At 45.1% G+C, this 23,216-nt stretch overlaps 1 protein-coding gene across 1 annotated transcript in view; it reads right to left on the reverse strand.

Annotated features, from left to right (window-relative positions):
• Positions 1-23,216, reverse strand: part of LOC144791152 (dehydrogenase/reductase SDR family member 4-like) — a 200,375-nt gene that overhangs the window by 12,936 nt on the left and 164,223 nt on the right. Inside the window, exons 7-9 of the mRNA XM_078665807.1 lie at positions 13,764-13,898; positions 13,058-13,120; positions 5,559-5,614 (exon numbers count right to left, since the gene is read on the reverse strand). Coding sequence (XP_078521933.1) covers positions 5,559-5,614; positions 13,058-13,120; positions 13,764-13,898 — 254 coding nt within the window. The remainder of the gene's footprint in view (positions 1-5,558; positions 5,615-13,057; positions 13,121-13,763; positions 13,899-23,216) is intronic.

Below are 23,216 nucleotides of genomic sequence, written 5' to 3' on the forward strand. Positions count from 1 at the left end.
CTTATTGACATGGGGATGAGGGAACTTTGGGAGAGCCCTGAAACGGTGGAATTTAACTCAAGAGAATCTTATCGAGCAGCATATTGGGAGTTAATTAAAACCAGGAAGTTCTCCTCTTACTCTAGCCCTACTCTGTCTAGTATTTTTTTTTAGTTAAAAGACGAACCCTGCCTGGAAAGTTATTGGGACCTCATAACAAAGCCCTTAGATCGCAAGCTTTATCACCAGTTCAGAGTTGGGACACTGCCGCTCCGGAAGTTAACATGTAAGTGGAAACCAGGAACTGGTGATAAGTGGCGATTTTGCCTAGACCAAACTGAAGATATTGATCACCTCTTATTCGTTTGCCCGGTCTATCATAAACCCCGAAGCTTGTGGCTTAAACCAGTTTGTCGGTCCTTGGGAACTAGCTCTGCGATGGTCGCTAAGAGGTTACTGAAATCTGGCTTCAACGAGATCGCGGTAATAGGAGTAGCTATGTTCTTGAGCTGAGCATGGGTATTACGGATGAAAAAGGGGGGGCCATAATAGCCATGACACTTTCCCTTGGGTTATTGAACGTGCTATGTGGATTTGGGAATTTTATGGGTTTTAATTTATGATGTGTTTAAAGTCTTGTGCGTGGGATATATTTAATCTTGTTTTAGGAATCGAATTTTAAATATGAAATTATAGGTATTTATTTTTTTAACATTATTGAGAAATTCAAAAGTCAGTTTTATGCTCTAGTATGGTGTATTTATATGGTTGTATCTATTTGTAATTAACTGACTGCTTTGTCTTTTAAGATGAATAATCACAATAAAGACTTTTTGAATTGAATTGGTTCTTCATGTGCCCAGGGCCTGAAAATTAAATGCTACTAGTGGGCAGCGGCACTCACTAGCAGCACACAACCTGGCAAATGTCACCTTTTCTTAGGCTTAAACAATTCCTTTTAATACTTATAAGTCACACTTAAGATAGGCCCTAAAACTCCAAAGGCAGTGGGCATGATATATAAAAAGTAAGACCTGTGGGTTTACGTTTTACATGTCCTGGTAGTGATTAAAAAATCATAAAGGTGTTTTTCACTAATGTAAGGCCTACCTCGGCCAGGGATTTACACTGGGTTGCCTTATTACATGTAATAAGTGCTAACTTTGGATGGGAGCAGGTAGAAATATACTTTTTGGTGTCTTTTGAATTACGATTTAAAATTCAACTTTAATAGAAAAATTGGATTTTAAGTAATAATTAAAGAAATTTAACTTTTTGAAAGTTGACATTTTTGTGTCCAAATCAATTGTGCATGTCTGCCAGTAGACTAGGCCACATGATTTTACTGTTGTAGGTTGTGTATTGCTGCCAGAAAGTGAGACAACGGAGCCTAGGTGTGGGTCGGATGAACCATCTTGATAGAATGACTGGGGCGGAGCTGTGCTTGGTATAAAAGGTGTCAATCTCAGACGCCATTTCAGAACACTCCTGTACCTGTGGAAGAATCAGAAGAAGGGCTGCTTTGCATCTTAAGGACTGCCCTGCTGCTTTAGGGGCTACATTGCTGCCTGAGGAAGGAAGATTGGACTTGCCCTGATCCCAGGCTTTACGATTCATGACCTGTACGTCAGGGACCCCACCAACACAAAAGGAACTCTTTGTGCATGACTTGAGAAAGTAACTTCAGCTGCATTACCCTTGTCTAACTATTTCACCTGTGCTCCATCCCAGTCTGTCCCAACTTATGACTTTCTTTTGGTCTGGTGTGACCAGATAACTGCAAATGGGGCCTTTTGACCCTTTGTTTTTACCAAGAACTTTAAAAATCCATAACTCCATTTCTACTTATTTTGGTGTTATATCAAGTATTTGAATGTGCTCTATTTTCCAAAATGTGCTTGGGATTTTTCTTGTGGTGTGTTTTTATTTTATTATTACATGAGTGCCACATACATACTTTACACATTGCAGGTTAGACCTTTCATCCTTAGGTTGGCCTTTCCCCAACTTTTTGCCTTTTCCCTCCTATTTTTTCCGATTCGTTTTATTGACCTTAGGACTCTGGGTACTTTACCACTGCTGACCAGTGCTAAAGTGCATGTGCTTCACCCCAAAGATGATGACATTGGTGTATACCTGATAGTCATATTTGCTGCACTGGTAAGTCTCTTGTAAAGTGGTATATCGTATACCCCGGGCCTGTACTTTAAATGCTACTAGTGGGCTGAAGCACTGATTGTACACCCCATAGAATTAGCTTTCAAACCTGTGTCAGGCCTGCCACTACGGTGCCTGTGTGTGCCACTTCGATTTGGCATTTAAAACTACTTGCCATGCCTTAAACCCCACTTTTATGATATATAATTCACCCCTAATGTAGGCCCTAATTAACCCTAGGGCAGACTGCCTTGTAAGTAAAAGGTAGGAAATGTACTTGCATGTCCTGGTTGTAAGTTCTTACTGCTCCTTTAATCTTTAGAATGTTTTCCCTGGAATTCTTGTTGTGTCATGTTGTGTTCTATTCTAGTCCTGGCAGTTGCTGCTTGTTTCCTTGCCGTGTATTCTAATAAACCCCTCTGGATCAAAACGACGCCTCTGTGAATTCCTGTTTCCACCCCACTACACTGGTAGTGACAAACAGTGTATTTTGTTTTTCCCTACTGTGAGGCCTATCCCTCTCATAGGCCATATTTGGGAATTTCAATACAAGACCGAAGTCTTCCAGTATGCATATTTCTTTTAATGCTAACTTCAAGCAGGCACTTCGAAGCAATACATCATAAAGTAAAATAATTCCCGAACAGAATATTCATAATGTACAATAACCATGACCCAAGAACAGTCTGCCTCTTTTAAACGCGGCTCCAGGCAGATAAGTATTATTTATATTACTCCTTGTCTCTAAAATCTTTCAACATGAACGACTGTTTAATATGTTTTTTCCTATCATAACATACTCCTGCTCTAACTTGCTACCTCTACAGCAATCCATATCCAATATCACCCGATTCCAATTTACGCAGACCAGTCTGCACCCAAATGCCCACCCCCCCAGTACAGGCACTCGCAGCCTGACAATGTTTCATAGTCATACCTTTCAAAATTAGTGTAGCGCATGGGCATGGGCAGCGCAAGGGCCTGCTCTCCACAGTCAGCCAGTTCGCAGTAAGCCCTCTTAACTTACTTTACTGTTACCAGTGAGCGCTTGCTCGCAGACGGCTCGTCTCATTCCTTGCCTACAAAGTGACGTGATACGTGGTTACCGAGATGAGCGCTTCATGTCGGCCCTTCTCCTCTCCAGTGCTGTACCGATTTTTTAAGGAAAGAACCTTGGAGATGGGCTCGTCTTCGGACTAAACAGACCCTTCTCCAAGGAATAAGAAAGACTGCATAAAAAAGGAAAGATTGAAAATGGGCCAAATAAGAACTGAGCCAGCGTGAAACCTCTCGGTTTCTGTGGTTCCTATGACAACATAGGAAACGGCTGACCGCTTGAGCCTCCGTTTCAACGTTAGTTGAATCGCCTCCACGATCAGCTGCTGCCTAACAACCACAAGTACCTTTTCCACCACTAATCCATTTCAGCCATTCAGTGCCAATTTTACCCTACCTTATAATGTCTGACAGTGACTCAGATGAAGCTGAGGCTTCCATCCCCAGCATGAATAATGTTCCCTTTAAAAGGATTATTCAAAGAGAGATGTGCTCCTGCATGCTTGACACCATTGATCAAGTTAGGATAGATTTTTCATGTTGGATATGTTTGGAATGGTAATGATATATCCTCTATACTGGTGAAGCTGGATTTAACATTTCTGTTTTAGAAATGCCATTTTTAGAATGTGGACATTTCTCTGTACTTACGTCTCTTTATGCCTGACAGCCTGTCCGTCTGGGCTGGGTGACAGCTACACTTTGTGCATTCCCTCTAGACAGCCACAAACATAGAAAGGTGAGGCTCATCTGCATTCTGAGCACTCATTTGCAATCATCTGCATTCTGATGGGTTTTCCTGGGCAAAGAGGAACGGGAGGGACTGACAGTTACACTTCAATAGACAGTGCCCTGTCTACACACAAAGCACGGTCTGATTGTTCCTTTGAAGTCAACCACTACACCAAAGGCACTTTTGGGACACTTCTGGGACTTGACCTGAACCTCTGTTAGAAAGACTGCTGTGTTGCTAAAAGGACTCAACTGCAGTGCTTTTCTGGAAGGACTGCTTTTATGCTAGTTGCCCTGCTACCTGCTGCTCCCTGACTTTGCTGGAAGGACTCTGTCTTCTCTCAAAGTGATCTCCAAGAGTTTGCAGGCTTGCCTCCTGTTTCCTAAATTCTCAGTGACATTAAAGACTTCCGACAATTCTGTTGCTGTTACTGGACTTTGCCTTCTGTGAGTCCTATCCTTGCCTTAGGTGCCCCCTCCAAACTCTGTGCCTCGCTAGTGGGTTCTGCAGCTGTTGCCATCAAAAACCGATGCATCGCTTCGACTTCATGAGAAAATCCGCTGCATCGCTCTTCAACGCAAAGGCTACATAACGACAGTGGTTTCACAGCCTGCGTGGTTCGACAACGATGCTCCATGTGGCTCGACGACGTCGCATTGCCTTCACTTCAGCAAAGCTCGCCGACGATGCAGCGACCCGACTGCGTAGAAAATATCAACGCATCGAGCCCTCAGCATTGACGCTTTGCTCCATCCAAGGTACTGTCTCAGCAGGCCCGTCATGGGTCCTGTAGCCAGCCTGCCCTCCATCGCGGTAGGCCAGAACTTTGGATTTGCACCCGCCCCCGCAACCTCAAGTAACCTTTTGACCGCTAGTAACTTCTAAGCACTATTTTTGCATTTAATCTTCAAAAATTCATATCTCGACTTCTACTGATTGAATTTTGGTGTTTTGGTCTTATTTTCCTTAGATTAATATGCTCTATTGTGTTACTGTGTGTGCTGTGTGTGTGTGTTGCACAAATACTTTACACATTTCTTTTGTAGATAAGCCTGACAGCTCTGTGCCAAGCTACCAGAGGATGAGCACAGGCTATCTTATTGTGTATCTAGCTTACCCTGACTAGAGTGGTGGTTACTGCCTGGCCTGGGTGCATAGCTCAGCCAGGAATCCCATGTCTCACATTGCCTAAAAGTTAATCCTGAAGGCTTTTGTGGCAAGCCACAAAAGGGGTACGCACAGGTGAATATGGTGTCTGCTTTTGGTTCCCCCTAACAGGTATTGAATTTATTATTTAAGTGGGACTTCCAAGATATGTGAGTTTAATATAAATAAATACAACAAATGAACATCAGATTAAATTAGTTCTGATGTCTCCCTTACGCGCAACACGGCTTAGCAACTTCACTTGCTGCGCTGTTAGCCATCAAATGGTTCCAGCACATAAACAATCATTCATGGCAAGCTGCTGTTTCTATGTGTGCTGCATGCAGCAGACATAGAAAGATCGTTGTGAGTCTGTAGACCTTTCTCTTGTGATTTATAGTCTTTACCTTGCCTGGCACCATGTGGTATCACTTTGGGTTTGGGTGCAAGCCGATCAAAGAATTAAGGTATAAGAAATGCACTTTACCTGCTGAATCCAAAGATTGACTTCAAATATCCAGTTAAGGCTTCTTCGTGCCAATTCTTTTTCATAAAAAGACAGAAAATATTTTTAGGAATTAATGTGGTCCCAAAAGGTGCATGAGTATCACCATCATCCATAACAGAACTGTCTTTCCTCTGTTTATCATCTGCTTCTAAATAATTCACTAACCCCAGGCTCAATAAATAAATAACCCATTTATTAAACTAATTGATAACTTCAAATTCAAACATGTATCTGTCCAAGCCAATTAGAGATTGTGGATACGGACTTTGAGGACATTCCTTTATTCACTAGGGCTAGATATCAACCCAGTGCATGCACACCATTCACTAACATCATAAAATACTTTCATGCATTCAATGCACTACATATATACAACTTTATATGGTCACATATGCATCAAGCATTTTAGAAGTCGGTAAAATTGCGAATCTCAAAAATATCGCAACTGCGATCGCAATTTGAAGTGTAGAAATGCATCAACCTTAAATTTCGCAAAATTAAGGAATCGGAAAAATATTCTGCAAAAACCATTGCGATTTCTCGTTTGCAATCGCAATATTATCTGCGAATTTTACCGATTCCTTAATAAATCGCAATTTTTATAATGCATACCGTTTTGCGATTCCTTATTTGCGATTCCTTAAAAATCGCAAATAAAGAATCGCAAAAAAATCAATGATGCATGTACCTGATAGTGCCTGTACAGAATTATCCATCTCTTGGGCACTAGTAATCCAGTCTGTGCATTCGGAATAGACAAGACCCCATAGCAGAACAGTGTATTTCAGAACTATTTTCACTTGAGATCTTAGCAAGCAGGATATGGGCCTCATTTAATATTTGGCACATGGCCTGACATCCACCAGTGTGACAGAGTAAATTACTCCATCTCCCTGACAGAGGTGCCACCCACCAAATTGTGTGATGCCCACTCTCCCAGTGTATATTTCAAGCAATGAGAGGAACTGCCATGATGGCAGTTCTTGCCAAAGCATTGTGACAGACGGCTCCATCAACAAGATCAAGCCCTATGTCAATCGTAGTTTTTTTAATATTCACAAAAAAAATCCTAAAACAGGATTTTCTTTTTGAAAATAAAAAACACAATGGCCCCTCGCCATGGGTATTTCCTCCCATGGCGAGAGGGACATTGAGCAATTTTCATTGCCCCTCACTGCCAGGTTTTTCCTGCAAAGACAAGCATTGAAAAAAGGCTGTATGTCTGCCCATCTGAATTAGGTGGTCAGACATACAGCCAAACCTCTGACGGCCCTTACACCGTAGTCTCAGCTGTCGTCAAACTATGGTCTACCCAAATTTAATAATGGTGGGCAGACAATTATGTTGGTGGGGAGGGAACTCTGTCACCCTTGAAACGGAGTTCCCGCCAACATATACATCGGCCCTATAGCCAAGTCCGGCATCCAAGGCCATTTAAAAAACGTGATTTTGTAGCACAGCAACTGGTGAGCAATGAGGAAGGTGCCACAGTTGCCAGATAAACATGATCTGCCTATGTCAGCCCAGCAAACCTAATCAAATGTTGTTTTTATCGGTTGCCGGCTGCCGGGGGCAAACTTAGACCCAGTGGTCCTTACTTGTGCACCGCCATGTTCCCTGGGGATCGGACTCCCCCATGCCATCCCCGTTCGACCAAAACGCGTCGAGGCAGCAGGCACCCAGCTCCTGGACAGTGAGGCTGGACTGGGGGCAGATCGAGGATTATTTGAGGGAGTTCCTGTCCTCACCCATATGAATGAATGAATGAAATTAGACTTGTAGAGCGCAAAACTTAGCCCGAGGGCAACAAGGCGCTATATGGCCTCGTCTCGACTCCAAGTCACGAACCTCTTGGAGCTCACACGTTACATCAATGGTTTGTTTGTTGTTTGGATGGCAGCGCATTCCAGATGGTTAGATGGCTGGATGGCTAGGGCCTAACTGGGATTTCTGCCAAGTACAGATTCCAGCCGATCGGAGCTCATATAGTCGCTCCTGCTCCTTTGCCCATCATGCTCGACAGTAAATAGTTTATACTATTTAGCTTGCGGGCAAGTAAATGTAGTGTTGATAATTACCACCAATAAGGACACAGGAGCCAGTATGCAGTAACCGCGTTTATTACTATATTTCTCCTAAAGAGCGCCGAGCCTATGCTGCCCATCGGCTCTGCTCTCGCAATTTGAGCCACCGCGCTGCTCTGCGCGCGCAGCCAATAATGGCCGCCGGCACGTCACGTCGCCGACGTGACACGCGTAGACTAGACCGTCACTACATATCTCCCCTTTTTCCAACACATAACATTGATAACTTACAGTCCGTCGCTCAAATCATAGTCTCTGAACCTCATGGGCTTGACCACCACCCTGCCGCTCCGGGTCAGTTTTACCGGGGTGGTGTGGTTCTCTTCCTCGCCGCTTCTTCTGCTTCCTCGTGCCTCTACTTGTCCATTCACCTCATTCCGGTTCTCTCCGACCTTCTGCTCTTGCTCAATGCTTCCCGCCTTTGCCTGTCGCTGTTCCTTTCCTCTTGTTCCGGGTTCATCCTCCTGATGTTCTTGTTGTCCTAGTTCGTGCTCTCCATTCTCTTCATCTGCTCCTCCATAGTCCCATGTTAGGATCTTATTGCATCTTGCCATGCGGTCCTGTGACCATACATTTCCATCACTCAATCTGGCCGCTCTACCCTTTATTTCCTTCACCTGCATGGGCTTGCTGTATTTGCTCTCTCCCTTCCTTTGTAGTGTGGGCAACTTTACTCTCACCCATTCCCCTTCTTTCAGTTCAGTGTCTTTCACATTCTTTCGCTTATTGTAATGTTTCGTGTAGATCGCTTGTGCTTTCTCTATGTTAGCACGCACCACTGCAGGGGACCATTCGCTTACTATTGTCTTCTCTTTCCACACCCGGTTGTCTTGGGTGAATTGTTCCCTGCTTCGCAATACTTGGAAGGGGCTGTAGCTAGTGCCTGTGGGGGTGATCCTGTATGCCCACAACATGTGCCATATGTCCTTCTCCCAATCTTTGTTGTCCGCGATGGCTGCTTGTACCGACCCCATCACTACTCTGTTGAAGCGTTCTACCTGGCCGTTCCCCGCTGGGTGGTAAATGGATGTGTGCTTCGCTAAGATGCCATTCCTTTGCATGAAGTTGTTCCATTTTTCCGATCTGAACTGGGGCCCATTATCGCTGAGGATGGACTTTGGGATGCCTTCCCTCACAAAGGTGTCAGCCAGAAATCTTACGATGGTTTCCGTGTCCATTGTTTCCTCTATCTTTACTTCTGGCCACTTCGAATATTTGTCCACTAGGACACACACATACTTTTGGACACCTTGTGTGTCTAGGATCGGGCCTAGGATATCTACCGACAGCTCCTCCCACGGATTTTTCGGAGGTTCGAACGTGCCCAGCGCCGGGCGTAGTGGTTTGAGTGTCTTGTCTGCACACTGGCACCTTGCACAATCCCTTACGTGCCGTTCTGCTCTTATATCCATTCCTGGCCACCAATAGTCTTGTTTGGACCTCAGCTTGAGTTTACCAATGCCCAGGTGTCCTTCGTGTAGCATGTCCAGCAGTCTGGGATGATGCTTGTTGGGGGGACGACCTTCTCGCCTCTATACATGAATATTCCTTGGTTGTCCATGGACAGTTCTTCCCTGACTTCGAAGTAGGGGTTGAGTGCCCCACGGGTGTGTCTCTTATCAGGCCATCCTTGGGTGATGTATACCTTCACCTCTTCTAATGTCTGGTCTTCCTCATACGCCTGTTTCCATTCTTGAAGGCTGATGACCTTTTCGTGATCCTCCATTAGTGCTACCCACTCTTCTGTCCCTGCCTTGCCTTCCTCACTCGGTTCCATAGCCGCCGCTCTGCTCAGATAGTCTGCGACTTTGTTTTTGCTGCCTGATATATGTTCCACATCATACCTGAATTCAAGTAGTTTCAGTGTCATTTTTGATATTCGGGGCGTGGCATCTGCGTGTCCGCTCGACGTTAGCACTTTCAGTAACGGTTTGTGATCAGTCCGCAACTGGAACCGTGTGCCCCACAGGAATTGTCTGAATCTCGTGGTAGCCCACACCACTGCCAGCATCTCTTTCACTATCACGCTGTACTTTTTTTCTGTTTCGCTCAGTGTGCGTGAGGCGAAGCTTAATGTTTCTAGCCTTCCCTGTCCTCGGTCTTGCATGAGAACAGCACCTAATCCTTTATCGCTGGCGTCAGTGGTCAGTGCGGTCTTTCCTTGAGGGTCGTACCCTTGGAGTGGTATTGCTCCAGCCACTTCCTTTTTGATGACCTCGAATTACCTTTGTGTATCCTCTGACCAGCAGAATTCCGTGTTTTCTTTTGTCAGCTGTCTCATGTGATGAGTCTTGGAGGCAAAGTGCTGCACAAATTTTCCATAGTACTCTGCCATTCCCAGGAATGACCTGACCTCTTCCTTGTTGGTGGGGGGTGGTGCTTCGCAGATCGCCCTTACGTTTTCTGCTTTAGGAGTCACTCCTTGCACTCCTATCTCATGCCCTAGGTAGGTCACCGAGTTCATCCCTATCCGGCACTTGGACCATTCTGCCGTGAGTCCTTTTCTTTCTAGGATCTTCAATACTTTTCCAAGCTTCACGTCATGGTCAGGTCTGTCTCTCCCCATCACCAGGATGTCGTCCTGGAAGTATTGAACGTCGGTGATATCCTTGAACAATTGGTGCATCAGCTTCTGAAACACCGCCGCTGCTGAGGCCAGTCCAAATGGCATCCGGCGGAACTGATAGCACCCAAACGGGGTGATGAAAGATGTTAGTTTCCGGCTTTCCGGGTGCAGAGCTATTTGATGGTACGCGGAGGTCAAGTCTATAGTGGAGTACCACTTAATTCCCCTGGTGCTAGCCAGCATCTCCTCTATTCTGGGCAAGGGGAACCTTTCCACCACGATGTTCTTATTCAGTTCCCGCAAGTCGACGCACAGCCGGACCTTTCCACTGGGTTTCTTAACTACTACCAGGGGCGCCAGCCACTCGGCGCATGTGATGGGCTCGATGATCCCCTTCCTTTCCAAGTCTTGGAGTTCCTCCCGTACTGCTTCCTTTACTGCTAACGGGACATTTCTTGCTTTGTGGGCCACAGGTACGGCGTCTTCCTTCAGGATGATTTTGTGGGCGAACTTTTCCAGCCTTCCTACTGTGCCTCCGAACACCTTGGGGTATTCACTCCTCCATTTGTCAAGACCGGGCAACGCCTCCTGGTCGGTTAGTAGTATCTGTTCTTTGCCTCCCGGATCCAGCTTGATGCCCAGGTCGCCTTGATCTAGCCATCCTAAGACCGACAGGCCTTTCTCCGATACGTAAAGCTTGCAGTATGCTGACTGGCCTCGAAATTCGAGGTTCAAAGGTCTGAACCCCGCCATTGGTATGCGGTCTCCGTTGTACGTGACGGGCGGATGTCTAGTTTTTCTAGCTCTGGGCCTAGATGCGGTGCGAATTTCTCCTCCCACACTTCTCTCTGGATGATAGTGAAGGGCGATCCTGTGTCTGCCACCACGCTGATCATGACTCCTCCTATTGTCATTTCTAAGACTGGTTTCATCGTCCTTCTTCCGTCTCTGCCCAGGACTTGGCCGTCCGTGCTCAGCACCTGGTCATCGATGTAGATTACCGTGACCACCTCTTCCTCTATATCGTCGTCTTGATCTTCGTTGCCTTGACCCACGTATCTCACAGTGCCTTTGGAGGCCTTCTTCCGGCAGACCTTCTCGTAGTGGCCGATTATTCCGCAGTACATGCACTTGGCGCGAAATGCGGGCACTTCCTGTCGTGCGCCTCGTGCGACCAGCTCCCGCACCTGTAGCATGGCTTCTTGTTGCTCCCTGTTTGTTTCCCTGATGCACTTGCGTTGCTTTGCCACTTGTTGGGCCCCCTCTCCATTGGCTTCCTGTTCTGATACTCTCTGCGAGGTCCTTCGTCGTCTACCTTGTTCACCATAGCGTTGGACGCTGTTTCTTTCCTCGTTACTTCAGCACATCGTCGTGCTAATTCGGCCCTTTTGACGATGACCAACACCTCTTTCAGTGTGGTGTCTCCACTGGCCCATAATTTGTCCTGCACTGTCGTGCACGTGGTGTGCATCACCACCTGGTCTTTGATGAACTCTTCTTCCCAGTTGTCGTACTTGCACGTGGACGCCAACCGCTTCAGTGCCGCCACGTACTCCTCCACCATTTCTCCTTGTCGCTGCTTCCTCTGTTGGAAATTGAACCTGTCCACCGACACGCACACTGCTGGTCTGAAGTGTTTGTTAAGGTCGTCGAGTGCGTGCGCATACACATCATCGTCTGTGGCTGTTCTCTGTTTCGGAACTAGGCTCTTGTAAATCCTGAGACCCTCCGGGCCAAGGTTCAGTAGCAAGATGCGCTTCTTTCTCTGGGGTTTGAACACTTCTTCGTTCTCGTCTTCCAGGACTCCTATGAAATTGTCTACATATTCTCTCCAGTCCTCCCACTTCTTGAGGGGTTCTCCGGGGCGAGGCAAAAACTGTACCGGCGCCATCGCATATCCAGTTTGCGCGCTCATTTTCTCTCCCTTGATCTTGGGTTGCGCACTCCCTTGGCTTCTGGGACTCCCTGGTGCTTCGTCCTGCTCTTCTTCGCTTGCTTGGGCGTGGGGACTATCTGCGTCAGCCCCCTCGGTCCCCAGTGAGTTATCCAGCGCGTGTTCCCTTGTCTTGCGGGCCGCGGTGTGGATTGGCGCACTTCCTGCTTGTCCCTGGGGTCTGTCCCCCCTTTTTCCGCTTCTCTGTGCTGCCCCCTCGGGTGTTCCTGGGCTCTGCCGCGCTCTTTAGGGTACCTGTTGTTGTGCTCAAGGGTATTCTTGACCTTCTGTCCTTTGTGTTCTTTGTTTGGTGGTCCTGGTGCCACTGGTGCTCTCCTTGTTGTCCTGTGGTCGTTTTGGTGGTTCTGTCTTGCTGGGGGGTCTTCATCCCACCCTCGTCGCCATTGTAGTGTTGATAATTACCACCAATAAGGACACAGGAGCCAGTATGCAGTAACCGCGTTTATTACTATATTTCTCCTAAAGAGCGCCGAGCCTATGCTGCCCATCGGCTCTGCTCTCGCAATTTGGCGCCACCGCGCTGCTCTGCGCGCGCAGCCAAATATGGCCGCCGGCACGTCACGTCGCCGACGTGACGCGCGTAGACTAGACCGTCACTACAGTAAATAGCAGAGAAAATTCACTATTTACCCAGCAGCTAGGTAAATAGCTGCTAGCATTAATACATACCTGTCAATATTTTTTCCTTCTCTATTTAGGAATCAAAATTGTGGTAAAATGGCATTTACCACTCAATATTTCAGACCCATACCTGATGTGGTTATACCGGCATCCATTAACCCCTACATTACCCTGCCACCCTCTCCTGCTCTCTTTGCTCACGGCGCCTGTCCCTACATTACACTCAGTCACACTGTCAAATGTAAAATCTTACCTCTGGTAAGTCACTCTTGCTCTGTCCCGTGGACTTCAACATCACTGCGACATCCTCTAGCCCCTAGACACAATTCAGTACATTTTATTTATTGTTCAAAAATGTTTAGCACAATATGAACAAAACATGATTGCTCAAACTTTAAGAGATTTGTCCTTTCTCTGTCACTAACAGCTATGAATGAGCTGCTATTAGACCAGGATGTAGGTCAGTACAACGCGATCATTTTGATCGCGGTACTTTACAACGCGGTTTTCACAGCGCAAGTCGTTACAACGACTTGCGTTGGAGGGCGCTGGATTGTGGATTGTGGATTAATTTAATTTTCTATTCCAACTCCAGCCCACGTAACAGTAGGGAAGGTGTTAAAATAGAAAATCAAACTATTGCTTAAGCAAGAGCGCCACCCAGCGCAAGTCGTAGTAATGATTTGCGTTGCAATGGCTGCGTCGTAAAGGTAGTGCGGTGTAAACACTGCGTTGTAAAGGATGTTTCCAATTAGACCAGGAATCTCAGCTCAACAAAAGCTCAGTCAAAGATATCAGTCTCTCTGCCTCATTCCAGACCAGATTCAACAAAGATCTGCGACTGGGGGTGAGTGTCTGAAAAGTTCAACTCTCCATCCATCATCTCCTTGTGTTTGCTTCATCCCAGATCTCAGGTGGCATGCCTTTCTCCCTTCTCTCTCATTTCTTCATAGACCTACCTTGGTACTGAATGCAGTTCTGATAAGGCCTGGTGCCAGGGCGTTCACTCGAATATTCATAGGGTCCAAAGCTGGGGCCAGAACCTTGATCAAGCCATTTACAGCAGTCTTACTGACACTGTATGGACCAACATTCTGTGGAAGAGCAGGAAAAGAAAGTGTTACTTATGGACATGTTCACACGTGACATCATTCACTTACCACTAGACATGCAATGCACACTGTACTCCATGAATGCTGCACATGAGAAATTATTAAAGCACGATCGGGAAGCACTTAATCTTTCAGCTTTGCAGCACTTCTAGCCAGTCACTGAATGAATGAGTTAGTAACTCTTTTAGTGACTGTTCTACATTGTCTGATTACGCAATGTTTTGCAAACCAGTTATTGCTGCATCAGACATCATCAGTTCACAAAAGGGAAACATAACACACTCCAAATGCATATGTAAGCATGGTCAGATACAGGGGTGTAGTTCAGTACTTAGGGGCAGATTTACAAGACCCATGCAACACTTTTGTGCTGCCGTTGTGTCACTTTTGTGATGCAGCAGCGGCGTAAAAAATGTGGCCAATTTTCAACATGGTGTATCTAGGGAGACGAGTCACGTTGTAAAGCTTGTGTCACATTGTACCTGCGTCAAGTATAATGTATGCAGGATGGGCATTCACACACAGGAAAGCCTTGTAAAATACAATCTACAAGATTTCACTGCGTCACTTCTAGGACGCCACTGCGTTAAAACCTTACGCCTGCTTCAAGCAGGCGTAAGGAGTGATGCAGTGTAGTGAGAAGAGGCCTCAAAATGCATTGCTGGAGTTGCGTTGTGCTTGCGACACGACTCCAGCAATGTGTAATTTTTGGGCCAACAGATGCATCAGAATTTCTGATGCATCTGTCAATCTTTGCGTCATGATGCGCTGTATTGTAAATACGGCGCATCTATGGTGGTGCAAGGGTATCTCAGGTGGGCACAAGGAAACTGACACATCTCTACAGATGCATCAGTTTCTTGTAAATCTGCACCTTAATCTGTAAAACAATAAGTGCCAGGGCTCTAGTCAGGGGCCCACTACAGCTTGCATCACATATTGCCCTTGCCATGCTGCCAATGATGTGAACACCAGAACTACTAATCATCACATTCCTACAAGTGTGATAATCCGGACTATTTCAGGCCCTCAAACCTACAAGAATGGCTTGGGCGGCAGGTAATAGCCATTTTAATGTATGTTAAATTAATTATTACCTGTTCTTGCGGTCATCTCTAAATTAGCCAGACAGTGCCACCTTGTGGCAGACTGCCTCAAGCACAGGTGTTGACAATTAAGTGCCACTGCCGAGCACCTGAAACCACTGGCTCAAATTAAGCACTGGCGCAGCTATGAATAGTGTAGCAGGTGCAATGGACCCATGGCCCAGGGATCTCAGGCCCTACTGACCCCGACTCATAGCTGTTTTTTTACTACAAAACTAAATGAAATAGGACCAAACGCCTATGCTTGCATTAAAGCGTGTGGAACCATAGCTATGCCACTGGTCACTTAGTGACACTGCTGGGCTGGTACTGCTTTGCCTCATATACCACTCTACATCAAGCCTTGTGCAGGAGAGACTGGGCCTGCTGCCTCATAGGACACTGGTGCAGATGTGTTTTAATATGCTAGCATATAATGATTAATTTAGGAGTGTTTCAGTTAGCGAATCTAGGTCCCACTAGGCCACATTGACAATCATTCATGAAATGCTACAAAAACATCCATGTTTATGTAAGGTGTACTAGAGTTCCATGCGCATGTGTCTTTCTCTGTTTCAGAAAATCAATGAAAAATGCAGCTGCAGCCATGGTTTGTCCTAGTACAATGGTATAATATTTGTTCCCCCAGAGGGAAGAATGTTTTTACTGTTCCAAGTTTCAAGGCTGCTTACTGAGTGTAGCGGTCTAGTTGCTGCAAAGTCAGGCAGCACCCCCAGACACTTAGCCCGGAAGCGCTTTCACATTATGTATCACTCTCTGGCCAGGCGTGGCCAGACAGTGTAAAATAAAGGGGCGGAAGCAGTGTTCTCAGATTGGGCTATTTCCCGTACAATTGGGTGACATTTTTCCCAATTGTGCGGGAAAAACCCATACCTGGCAGGGGGCTACTTATTGGGCTGGTATTAGGCCAGTGTGCGCAATTTACTGGATGGAGCGGCGCCGACCACGATGAGTCCGTGGCGTACGCCTGTCACAGTGGCGCAGAAGGTCCATTGGCAAATGAGTGCGCAGCCCGCGCTAACATCAGTGCAGCACAGTGCTAATCATTGGAGGAGGACCAACCAGGGTTTGCCTGTGCGCACATGACCCTACCCTCTACCCTCCCATCATGAGCGACACATGAGGCGGCTGGCTGGCTGCAGGCAGCCTGCACGTGAAATTGTGTAAGTGCAGCCAAGCGCACCTGCTACACTTCCACATGCGCAGCACTGCACCAGATCACCACCACTTAGCTTGGTAGTAGTGTGAGCGGGCCGATGTAGGGCAGTGCTCGGCTGAGGGGCAGATCGGGCAAGATGAGCAGTGTCCTGTGCTAGAGCTCGGACTCTTCGCACGGTCTCCTTTCGTGTGCTGTGACTGTGCTTCTGGGCAACTCACGCACCGCGCTGCTGGCCATCGACAACCCCAATGCTGAACCAGTGGATGTTCGGGTGGAACGTGTACCAGAGGAGCGAGGCTTCAGTCTGGAAGAGCGCAATTTTTTGATGCAGGTAAGAGCTCACCATCACAACGCCGGGCGGTGCTCTGCACAATGCGTCCTCATCCCTTACCATAGATACCCTGTTGAATGCCTCTCATATCCCTGCCAAAGAGACCCTTACTTAAGCGTCTCTCTTCCTCGCACTCTGTCTTTGCTAGATTCCCTTCTCCAAGAAACATCATCCTCTGCCAACATTTCCTTCTATTTGTTAGTTCTAGTGTTGATCCATTGCTTGAAATGGTGCACAAAGTGATGAATGAAATACTCCATTCACTCTTTTTTTTGCTCACCGTGCCAACTCAATTTGGACCCGGCCATATGCAAATCATGTTTCACACTGATCCTCATGGGAACAGTCCAGCTCGAACTGTCTGGCCAGGACCTCCCTGAACCGGAACCCAAGCAATCTAGGAGGGTTCCAGTGGCACAGTGAGCCTGGGATGGGCATCACACCTTTTAGTTAGCAAATATTGGAAGTCTTGTGATGTACTGTTAATGTATTGTTCCATACACATAAGTGGCAGGTTTATGTATGCCTATGTCTGGCACTGCTGTACTTACAGTGTGCCAACGTGTGATATTTTCATTTTTCATGTTTTTACGGTTTATGTCCACTTGCAAGGGGAAACATGGTGGTGGACAATCTATTTGTGGCTTGCTCTTAGGCATACCGTTTTGTAATGTAATTACAAGATCAAAATGGCAACTTAAAAATGCAGTACTAATAGAATCTGCTGTCTGAATCACTCACACCAGCAGTTGGACAAACTGAACACATTAAGCTCTTTGATATTGTTCAATATCAGTTAGCCCCCAGATTTTGGTGGAGATGCATACTTTTCTGGAACAGTGTCAAAATATGTTTAAAACGATTATCAGTTTCATCTTACATATCCAGAGTATGTATATTTATATGTTTTGGTAAACATACACTACTGTCTCTAGGGGCAAAGAAACGTCATAAATAATAGTGTAAAGTGTAAACAATTGGTTTATTAGTTGGGAGCAGTGAAAGCCCCGCTCAAATAATAAACACAATCCTTGTCAGGGTGAGCCACAAAAGGCAATAAATAAATGTGGGATTATCCCACTGGTAGATTGGCACAAAAGCCATCAGGCTTAACTTGGAAGCAATGTGTAAATTAATTATGCAGCACTCCAGCAGTAATAAAGTGAAACACAATTCCAATTCTAAATCAATTTAGAAAATTGAGCTAATTTGAATTAATCCAATGACAAAATCCAATTATTAGAACCTAAAATGGGTCTTAGGTTCACATGAGAAAGTCACAGTGAGGACTGGTCTTAAAAATGAGTAGCATTAAGGCAGGTGCCCAGTTAACAACCTCCCACTACCTGTATATTGAATAGAATGTATCTGTGTCTTTAAAATTGTTTCTGATGACTATTTCTGCATAATTTGAGACTTGCTACTTTGGGCTAGTTTTTTAGCTGAAACTGGTCTGCATTTAGCTGCATTTGGGCTTATACTTGAGCAGCTTTGGGCTTGGGATGGGTCTTAAAATCTGGCAACACTGGGCGGAAGTCGCTCGTGACTTCCCTGCCCAGACCTGCACAGAGTGTGTCGTGTTTTGTGTCTGACTCTGCACGAAGCGTGTGACCCAGTGTGCACCCCCAACACGGTCCCTCTCCCCCACTACACTGAGCTGCACAGTACTATTGAACAAGCTAATATATTCCTGTGTTTAATAAAGGTAATATGACGGAAGAATTAAAGTGATTTTCCCAATGACTTATGGAACAAATGTTTTAGAGTGACGCCAGCATTAGCACGCCAGTTTTTTATATGACATGCTTTATCACGCCGTTATATGCACACAGATTGTAAACACCTTTACAACAAACGCCTTGCTAACGTGTCCATTTATGTCAATTACCATTACAACGACAAATGGTTATTAGCAGCAGAAATTGATGAAAATCAACGTGCTGCTTTAACCGCATTTGTGCGGCGGCTTTTTTCGCGCTGTGCGGCTTTTTTTGAAAAGCAGCGTTACACGACGAGCTGAGCTCGTCATGAGCATGCGTGCGGCGCAACTCATGACGAGCTCAGCTCGTCATGAGCGTGGAAGGGGTTAAAAATACATTCTACATGCCATTGCCCATGATAGACGATTACCAAACAGACAAAGGACGTGTCCGCTTTGGGGAAATGATTACATTTGATAAACAGCATTAATCCAAGTTTCGTGCCTTATGTACATATGCAGAATGTGTATGGACTTGTAGTCCTATCTTACTGTCTTGGAATGTTGTACAGCACTCCCCAAAGTAAAATGGCTCTGCTAGTTAGCTGGTAATTAAAAAGTTCAAAGTAAAACACATTTAAAACAATATCATTTTGACACGTGTGAATTAGGTACAAACTATGCACTCTGAAACATGTTTACTTTGTAAACATTACTTCCTTCGTGAAAACGTATAATAGCTAGCCAACCACCATTTTGTCCTCACTTGTGGCTGACACTAAACAGCACCACAAGTTTTTGAGTCCTCCGCTGAGGAAAGAGCTTCAGTGCCACCTAGTGGTTAAAGGAAGTTCAGCCTTAACACACACATAGGCATTATTTAGATGTCCTTTGCGCCACTTTTGCGTCATTTTTAACATGGGAAAAGTGACATATGGGTGGTGCAAGGGGCTTGTTAATAAGCCCCTAACTGCATTATAATAAATAATTAAATTATTTTTAGAATTGCAGTTTTATTTTTTTTCAGTTTACATGCCAGTGACTCCACTTCCTCAAAATTTACTTCACCACAAAAGCTATACCACTTAAGTAAGCACACTCTACTTTCATACACCCAAATGACCTTTTAAGTCAATTATAAAACAGGTAAATATATTTAAAAAAAAATAATCATACCCCTCTGGGCATGCAGTGTAGAATATTGTGAGGTACAATATTTTTCCTAAAAACACAAACATGGAGGAAGTCCATTTTTAACATAGTGTGGTAACAAGCAGCTAATTGTTTAAAGTAATTGAGCTGCGGACATCCCTTAGATTGATCAAAGTGAGTGCCAATATGACTATTGTACTAATGTAACTCTGCTTTGGTAGTTTCGCAGCGGACGCAGTGGAAAGAGCCAAAATTCTGCTAATTCAGGTTTATATTTACTATAGGGGCTTTTCACACCACAAAAGATTTCCACTATGTCCCATGTTTTAAAGCCAGGTACTAGTGTTTTGCTGATTGAAAAGTAGCCACAGCATATGGGAATTATATTTTCAAAATGTCTACATATGTCACTTTTCCCCACGGTGCAAGCACACCACCCACACACAGACTGGCTTTCCAGTGAAACAGTACTCCTCACAATATTACGTTGTTAAAATTAACAAACAAAAAACCAAAACCATGTATTCCATTCACTAAAAGAAAAAAATAACTATTATAGAGCAGTTGTGTTTATTAACTGAATAATTTTTTTCCTAATGTTAGGACATCTAAAACATCTCTCTAAGCAGGTGCAGACCAGTGTTTGGGGATGTAATTTACCTATTCTAACTCAGTGGTGGGCATGCCATAGGGCAGGAGCTGGACAGTGACTGGGGGAAGAAATTACTCTTTTAACTCCACCAGGGGGATTCCACAGGGCCAGTGCTGGACAGTGACCAGGGTTTGAACTACTATTTTAACTCCACAGGGGGCATAATATAGGGCAGGTGCTGGACAATGACAGGGCAATAATTAAAGTTCTAACTCTGTAGGGGGCATAACTAGGAGCAGGTGCTGGAGAGTGACTGAGGGAATGAATTACTATTCTAACTCCGCAAGGGGAATACCTCAGGGCAGGTGATGGACAATGACTGGGTGCATGAATTTCTGTAGTAAATCTCCAGGTGGCATAAATCAGGGCAGGTGCTGGACAGTGACCGGAGGTATGAATTACTATTCTAACTTCACAGGTGCAATAACTCAGGGCGGGTGCCGGATAATGACTGGGGACATGAATTACTGTTTTATAATAGGTTCTCATGCCGTTTGGACCAGAAGGGACCCCCTAGTCTGGAATTGAGTTCTCCGAATCATCTCGAAGTGAAATTAAGATGCCGGAGAGCTGCATTGAGCATTTATTTTCCCGGATTGACTTCAGAGCACCTATTATAATATTGCCCATCGACAAAACTGCTGTCGACAAGAATGTATGACGTTACAACGAATTCCGTTGCAACGCATGCCTTTACCACGCATGCGTTACAACGGAATTAGTTTACCACGCATAACCTTTACCTCGACTACTTGCGTGGTGACGTCTTATGTCGTTAAGAGGAAACGGAAGTTTTTTTCCGGTTTCTCTTAAACAACGCTGAATATGTGCAGATCCCGACGTGACTTCTGGTGAGTTTTTTTATTTGGGGGGAGACCCCCCCAAGCCCCCCTTTTTTAACTTTTTACCTTTACCACATATGCCTTTACTACAAATCTCGTAGTAAAGGTATGCGTGGTAAAGGCTTTAGTGGTAACCACGCATGCGTTGTACTGCATGCGTGGTTAAAGATTTCGTGGAAACGGCTTCGTTGTAAAGGCCGTTTCCCGTCGACAAAGTAGTCCTGCATTTCCGGTGCCACTGTTCGTGTCTCGATAGATGTAGTAGTCTCGGCGAGACACAGAGGTTTCCTTTGTGCCCTTAGTCCTGATGAGGCCCAGACTAAATGGGCCGAAACATGTCGACCTGATAGATGACAGAAGGCCTGACAATTTTCACTCTGATAAAAGAGAAATCCACAATACCGGGTAAAATAGAGAGGGGTTTAGAGGCATTACTCCCCAGATTTGTGTTGAGATAAAGGCTATCTTGATGATATGGGTTGCGAACCATAGTGATTTGAAAGAATGGTTTATCACTGCCCCCTAAGAAATTTGGGCAATAATGATTCTGTCTGGGAGACAGAGGAAATTATAAGACTGTCGATGTATGTTGAATGTATATGTACATAATTATTATTTTTTTTTTTTTTGTATCACTTTGTATGTAAATGTAGATATTTGATGTGGTTTTTTGCTAATATATGCATAGAGATAAAGGCCTAGATGTATCAAGCCTTTTGCGATTCGTTAAGGCCGAAATTCGCAGAATTTCGGCCTGTACGAATCGTAAACGGACATTTTGCATCTTTTGGGATGTATGAGAAATTAGCAAAATAAGGAATCGCAAAAATTTGCGTTTCCTTATTTTGCTATAGCATTTAAGGAATAGCTATTTTTGCGATTCCTTAAATGCAATGTATGTAGCATTTTTACATTGCGAATTATGTTTAAGAATTCGCAAATTAACACCAAATTGTAGTTGATGTTAATTTACGAATTCATTTAAAAATGCAATAATTGAAATTTTTTAGGGTGGCATGTGACGCACACACATGCCCTTAGGGCATGTATGTGCACCATATGCACACACATGTACATTTCAGGGGTGCAGCAGGGTGTCTTTGAGACACCCCTGCACCCTTGAAATAATTCTCAAATTGCGATTAGCAAATTGCGAATTCGCAATTTGAGAATTCCTAAACAATCATTCCTATGGGCCTCCTGGCCCATAGGAATGCATTGGAACTTATTCCTTAATTGCGAATTCGCAAAATGCGAATTCGCAAATAAGGAATAAAAAGGAATCGCTAAAAAAAAGCGATTTTTTACATACATTCCTTTTTGCGAATTCTAAATAGCGATTCGCTAAAAATCGCTATTTAAGATTCGCAAAATGGAATCTTGATACATCTAGGCCAAAGCATCTAGATCTCAGTTCGGTGTGAGTGTTTTTTTAACAAGATAAATGGTTCAAAGAGAATAAGTTCTCCCCTGAAGGATTAATTCAGGTTTCCTCCAGGTTCTAAAATTGTCTCTTTTGTTAGATTAATTCCGCTGCACTTGTTCTTTGCTGTTCATATTGTCCAGTTGCGTGTGGAGTACGAGGGCAAACCCCCTTCTTATTAAAATACTAACTCGGTAGGGGGCAAAATAAAAAGTAGGTGCTGGACAGTGACTGGGGACATGAATAACTATCTTAACTCCGCAGTGGGTATAACTCAGGGCAGGTGCTGCACAGTGACCGGAGGCCTGAATTAAAATTATAAATCCACAGGGGTAATAACTCAGGGCAGCTGCCAGACTGTGACTGGGGGCATTAATTACACTTCTAACTCTGGAGGAGGCATAACTGAGAGCAGATGCTGGAGAGAGACACGGGGCATGGATTACAATTTTAACTCCGCACGGGGCTTATATCAGGGCATATGCTGGTCAGCGACCGGGAGCATGAATGACTATTCTTTCTCCCCAGGAGGTATAACCCGGGACAGGTGCTGGGCAGCGACCGGGGCCATAAATCACTATTCTAACTTCCCACGGGGCATAACTCAGAGCAGGTGCCGAACAGCGATCAGGAGCAATAGTTGCTATTCTAAATCCGCAGGGTGTATAGCTCAGGGTAGGCACTGGACAGTGACATGGGGAATGAATTACTATTTTAACTCCACAGGGGGCATAACTAAGAGCAGGTGCAGGACAGCGACCATGGCATGAATTATTTTTCTTACCCTGCAGGGGGCATAACTTAGGGCAGGTGCAGGACAGCGACCATGGCATGAATAATTTTTCTTACCCTGCAGGGGGCATAACTGAGGGCAGGTGACTGACAGGGACTGGGGGCATGAATTCCTATTCTAATGCAGCAGGGGGCATAACTCAG

Source organism: Lissotriton helveticus, chromosome 11 (genome assembly GCF_964261635.1).
Source record: "Lissotriton helveticus chromosome 11, aLisHel1.1, whole genome shotgun sequence".
Taxonomy (NCBI): domain Eukaryota; kingdom Metazoa; phylum Chordata; class Amphibia; order Caudata; family Salamandridae; genus Lissotriton; species Lissotriton helveticus.